The sequence below is a fragment of the Gracilinanus agilis genome, chromosome 2 (assembly GCF_016433145.1).
Source record: "Gracilinanus agilis isolate LMUSP501 chromosome 2, AgileGrace, whole genome shotgun sequence".
In the NCBI taxonomy this organism is placed as follows: domain Eukaryota; kingdom Metazoa; phylum Chordata; class Mammalia; order Didelphimorphia; family Didelphidae; genus Gracilinanus; species Gracilinanus agilis.
In genome coordinates, this window is record NC_058131.1 from 489144315 (window position 1) to 489150314 (window position 6000).

Sequence of the window (6000 nt, forward strand, 5' to 3'; positions counted from 1 at the left end):
AATGTTCTTAATAGCCATGTAGGGCAAATAACAGTCAATATAAAAAATGAATAAAATGAACGCTGGAAGTATTTTGATTAAAAAACATTCACAATTAAAATAATTTTTCCATGCCTTACTTGGGTTATTATCATATTCTTGATACAAGAGATACTTTAAACCTTAAGAGCCTCTTAGGATTAAGAAGTTCTTTCTTGACTTCTATATATAAAGATAGATTTAAGAAAAAAAAGGAAAGTGAAAAGCAGGATGGTTCAAAATTCAGAGATAGAAAAGGGACCTTGGAGCTTATCTTGACTGGCCTCCTTATTTTGCAGATGCAGAATCTGAGACACAAGTGACTTGTCCAAAGGCACACAGAAAATCAGTGGTAGAACCAAGACAAACCCCAAAATTAAGTTTATTTTCTATTACAGTATATTATCAACAGGAAACAATCCAAACACTCACATTTTTCTATGGTAATATAAAAAATTATTCTTTACTGTTTCAAACAAATACATATGTATATTATATTTCATTCTGATATGCTGAGAACTTAAAAATCATGATGTAGTATATATAGGAAAAGTTCCTAAGAGCAGCTTTGTAATATCTTCTGTTCTGTTGTCTACTGGGTCCCATGTTCTTAATAAATAACATCGGAAGCTAAGCAGTTTGAGATAAATTCATAGCCAAGATTCTCAAGATAAAGATCTCAAAAAGAAAGATCACAGTCTTTATCTAGTCCTTTTTTATCTAATTAATTTAGTTACCAAGGGAAATACTAAAGAATCTCAGGTTTCATGGAAAGATAAAAAAAAGGCAGAAAGAAGCAGGTGGCTTCTAGAAAAGGTAAGCATCTTCTCATTTTCTGTAAAGAGGTATCTTTTTTATCCCTATTTGAATTCAGAGCATAGAAAACACTTCACCATCTATTACTACTTCCATCGATTCAAAACTTGGAAAAAATACTGAAAATTTAAGTGAGTAGAACATAAAAGAAAGTAATAAACCAGTGTTAATGTAGAGCAACTCATTAAAAGGAATTATTTGAGAAAGGGAAAACAATAGATTCAACAGGATTTACTTCCAAGTGACAGGTAGAAAATCTAATATCTACCAAAAAGACAGAAAATAATGCCTGGTCTAGAAAAAAGTCACCTGCGATTAAAGATGAGTAAAGCCCAACCTTTTAATCATTTGTGTTGAGGAAAGAGGAAATGCTGGGACACAGATTGCTCCCTAGGACACAATACCTGAACCAAATCATCTGGCTGATCAAGAAACCGGACACAAGCAGATCTAGACTTCTGTAGTCTAGTACCCTGTGGTTCTCTGGAGTCCCTGAGTGGTGAGGAAGGCCAGAATTGGTGGTGGCTATCTTTACAATTGAAAAGAAAAATAAAGAGAAAAAAAAAGCAACATGAATACAAACTCCCTGAAATTTAATCAACATATACATACACACATGCATACACACACACACACACATACATACACACACACACACACAGATTATATGCACATATATTCCAAAAAGCTATTGGTTATATTCCAATTTCTACTTTCCCTAACAAAACAGTAGCACTAAACAAGATAACTTGCAATTTTGTTCTGAAAAGATCAGTCAGACAGAGAGATACTTCAGAATTAGAATGTCACTGAAATAAAGTTTCTTTTCTTTTAAATTTTCTAGAAAATGATGATACAAAATAAAACAAGTAAAATCAATTATGTTTTCTTGAAATATGACTAATAAGTATTCAACAAATATTAAATTCATTAGCCCACTTTAGACACTGATATTGATATGCTCCCTTTACCAAGAAATTAAAAGCAATAACAACAGTAGTAGTAGAAGCTTGTAAAAATAACCAATAAATGTCATCACCCACAGCAAGTCAGTGGTCCAGCTACAATCACATTTTTAAAACTGGTTGATTCCATTGAATAGATGAAGGCTCCAAGGACTTGCCTGTATTTCTTATTCTAATGCTGAAAAGTGGCAATAATATCATTTAGCAATGATCTTCTCAGCTTATAGAACACCTCTCCTCACAAAAGAGAGATAACTATGGTCTTTGCTTAAAGCTCAAAATGAAAAATATCACATCCGAACAAATGGAAAGTTGCTAAGAGTTATCTGTAAAAGCCCAATTTCTTCACGTTCTATCGTGGTGGGAAAAAAGATTCCATACTCAAAAAAAGTCTTCTAATTCTAGCTTTTGGATTATATGTAGTTTGGGTTTTTTTTTTTGGAAGGGGGATAACAGCATTATATTTCTAATTTAGCAAAGTATAATGTGCTGTGAATCATAGCAATCATATTCACAGTCATAATTGCCCTTCTTTTAATATATTAAATAATGTAGTGTGAAAAAATCTCTAGCACTCTCAAAAAGAGCATCAACTGATACTTGGCCTGCACTCTTTGTGATGTGATTTTTACTCAAAAAGAGTTTTCCTTGTCTTGGGAAAATATTAAAATTTTAACCTAAATTTTTAGAACTTCTAAAATTTTTACCTGTTGCACTGGGGCCATCCAAGTCACTTACATACAAACTTGAAAGAGAAGCACTTCTTACTCCAGAGTTTCTCAATAAACGTTGACTCCTTAATTGCCCTATTGATTGCTCCAAAGTCTCTCTTAACTGTATTAAAGAATAAAGTTGGTTTTATTCCTTTTTAAATAACTTCCCAACACAAAAAGACTAGAATGGACAAGACGGAGATTTAAATAGTTTTTTGAAGCACTTTTCCTGGAAATTCTGGAATTCCTGGAATTCCTGGAAAATTCTGAACCACAGGAAAAAAATCAAATAAATAATATACTATGAGAAATCAGAATAACTAATTGAAAGTCCTTAAAAGCCAATGCCAGCCTGTTGAATATATATTAGTAAATAATATTAGAAAATGGTAAAGACTGTCCCTTTCCACTATTCTCCACACCTCTTTTCAATAACAAAAAAAAAGCTTATACCTGTCTTTTACCATATTTAGCCTTCCCATTCTACCCAATAAAGTAAAAAATACCAAAAGAAAGGCAATACATTTTCTCTAACTAAACATTTTAAAAGTGGCAATTTCAATGACAATACTACCAAAATTAATTTACACTTTTAATACTATACCAAATTACCAAATAGATATTTTATAGAACTTGATAAAATGACAAAATTCATTAGGATAAATAAAAGATATCAAGGGAAATGATGAAAAGAAACAAAGATCAAGGGGACTCTCAGATGCCAAACTATATTATAAAGCAGTAGTCATAAAAACCATCTAGTATTGGTTTAAAAATAAAGGAAAAAAAGTCAGTGGAACACACTAGATAAGGGAATAGAACGCAAAGTTCTGGTTTTTGATAAAAAAGGAAAGTATAAATTACATAGGGGGAAAAAAATCCGTATTTGATTTTTTTTAAAAACTGCTGGAAAGAGACTTCCGGTTAAGATGGCAGCAGAGTAAGGAGCAGCCGTTCGATCTCTCCTAACCGAAGCATGCAGGACTCCTCAAGGGGACATAAAAACGAATCCAGACGAACGAAGGAACCCCACAATAGGGCGCAGCATTGAAGGTATGCAGAATTGGGGCATTTCCACTCTATAAAGGGGTGAAAGAGCTCTCACTAAAACGCAAGAGGAAGAAACCACTCCACCCACACACACACACCACACACAACGCCAAGGCCAACACACAAGAGTGAAAACAGGATTGGGGCAACCAGTAAATCACTAGCAGCCCCAGGGCTTGTACCTGTGAGCTGCAAGACGTGGGACCCCAAGTGGCTGGGGGGCGCGCACGGACGTTCTCAAGAGTCTGCGCGAGTGAAGACATTGCCCCAGACACGGACAAAGATCTCAAACGCAGGGACTTTCCTGAGCGTCTGCACAGGTGAAGACAGTGCCCTAGGAGCGAATAAAGAACTCTAAAGCAGGGACTTTCCCTGAGGGTCTGCGCTGGTGAAGGCACTGCCCTACGAGCGAATAAAGAACTCCAGCGCAAGCTAGGACATCGAGTGAGGACCCGGTGCAGACAGGAGCACGGCTGTGGAAGCAGCCCCCGAGGCCGCTGAAGGAGCCTCAGGCAGAGGGGCTGACTGGGGTCTACCAGGAGGCCTGACCCTGAGGACAAGGAGACCGGAGCCCCCGGGAGCTTAGAAAGCACAGGCAGACCCTGAGTGTGAAGACAAATCTGAAAAGGGGCGGGGCTAACAATGGCAAGCCATAAGGAAGCCCAGAAGAAAAAGATTACCAAGAAAAACTCTGGAACACTCAACAACTTCTACACAGAGAAAATCCAGACAACAGAGGAGGACAAACAAAAATCCAAACCTTCCCAAAACAATGAAAGCTGGTCACAAGCTATTGAAGAGTTCAAAAATGAGATGTTGAAGAAGATGGAAGAGATCTGGCAAGAAAATAACAGTTTAAAAGGCAGAATTTTGCAATTGGAAAGTGAGGCAAGTCAACTAAAGACCAGAAATGACCAGATTGAAAAGGAAAAACAAAAGATTATAGCCGAAAACCAGTCCTTAAAGGCTAGAATTGAAATTAGAAGATAATGATCTCTCAAGACAACAACAAATAAAACAAAGTCAAAAGACTGATAAAATAGAAGGAAACATGAAATATCTCAATGACAAAGTGACAGACGAAGAAAACCGGTCTAGAAGAGACAATTTGAGAATCATTGGTCTCCCTGAGAAGGGAGAAATTAATAGAAATTTGAACTCCATACTAAAAGAAATTATTCAGCAAAATTGCCCTGATACAACAAGAGGGCAATATAGACATTGAAAGGATCCATAGATCACCCTCTACACTCGATCCAGATAAGACAACGCCCAGGAATATAATAGCCAAATTCAAGAGCTTCCAAGTAAAAGAAAAAATCTTACAAGAAGCCAGAAAGAGACAATTAAAATATCAAGGAGCACCAATCAGGATCACACTGGATCTGGCAGCCAACACGCTAAAAGACCGCAAAGCTTGGAACATGATATTCAGAAAGGCAAGAGAGCTGGGCCTTCAGCCATGGATCAACTACCCATCGAAACTGACTATATACTTCCAGGGGAAAGTATAGGCATTCAACAAAATTGAAGATTTCCAAGTTTTTGCACAAAAGAGACAAGGACTAAATGGGAAGTTTGATACCCAACCACAAAAATCAAGAGAAACATGAAAAGGCAAATAAGAAACAGAGGGAAAAGAAAGAAAACTCATAATTTTTTAAACTTGACTCTTTAAGGGCTTAAATAAGATCTAATTATCTGTATTACTATGAGAAGAAATGCTATGTATAATTCTCTGTAGTGAACTCTACTCACTATTATAATATTCACTATTATAAAAACCAGAAGAATAATTCATAGGGAGAGGACAGGATACTAAATGGTCTAAGATGACATTGGAGGTGGGAAAGAGGGGGGAAATAGTAGGAGACACCAAGAAAAATCTGAGTAAATAAAAAAATAGGATATTCTTTTACACACAAAGAAGGTATGGGAAGGGGCGGGGATAAATACTATTATAAGAAGGAGAGGAAGAGAGCATTAAGAGGTAATAATCAAACCTTACTCTCAGTGTAATCAACCCGGAGAGGGAAGAGTAGCTTTATTATGCATTCGGATAAAAAACTCCATCTAACCCTACTGAGAAAGTCAGAACGGATAACCAAAGGGAGCAGGGGAGTGGGGAGGTCAAAAAAGGGAGGGGAGAAGAAGGGGGAAGGAATTGGGCCTTTAAAAAACAAAAAGAGGGAAATAACAAGGGAGGGGGCAGAAAGGGAAGTCAAATTCATAAAGGAGAAACTGGCAGAGCTCAAGAAGGAAATAGATAGTAAAACCATAATAGTGGGAGATCTAAATATTCCTCTGTCAGATCTAGATAAATCAAACCGAAAAATAAATAAGAAAGAGGTAAGAGAGGTGAATGAAGTCCTAGAAAAATTAGATCTAATTGATATGTGGAGAAAAATAAATAGGGACAAAAAGGAATACACCTTCTT

At 36.3% G+C, this 6000-nt stretch overlaps 1 protein-coding gene across 1 annotated transcript in view; it reads right to left on the bottom strand.

The window, feature by feature from the left end:
• The window catches only part of CEP128 (centrosomal protein 128), a 499758-nt gene that overhangs the window by 464149 nt on the left and 29609 nt on the right, over positions 1-6000 (bottom strand). Inside the window, exons 3-4 of the mRNA XM_044659982.1 lie at positions 2507-2633; positions 1239-1363 (exon numbers count right to left, since the gene is read on the bottom strand). Of these exons, the coding sequence (XP_044515917.1) occupies positions 1239-1363; positions 2507-2633 (252 nt within the window). The remainder of the gene's footprint in view (positions 1-1238; positions 1364-2506; positions 2634-6000) is intronic.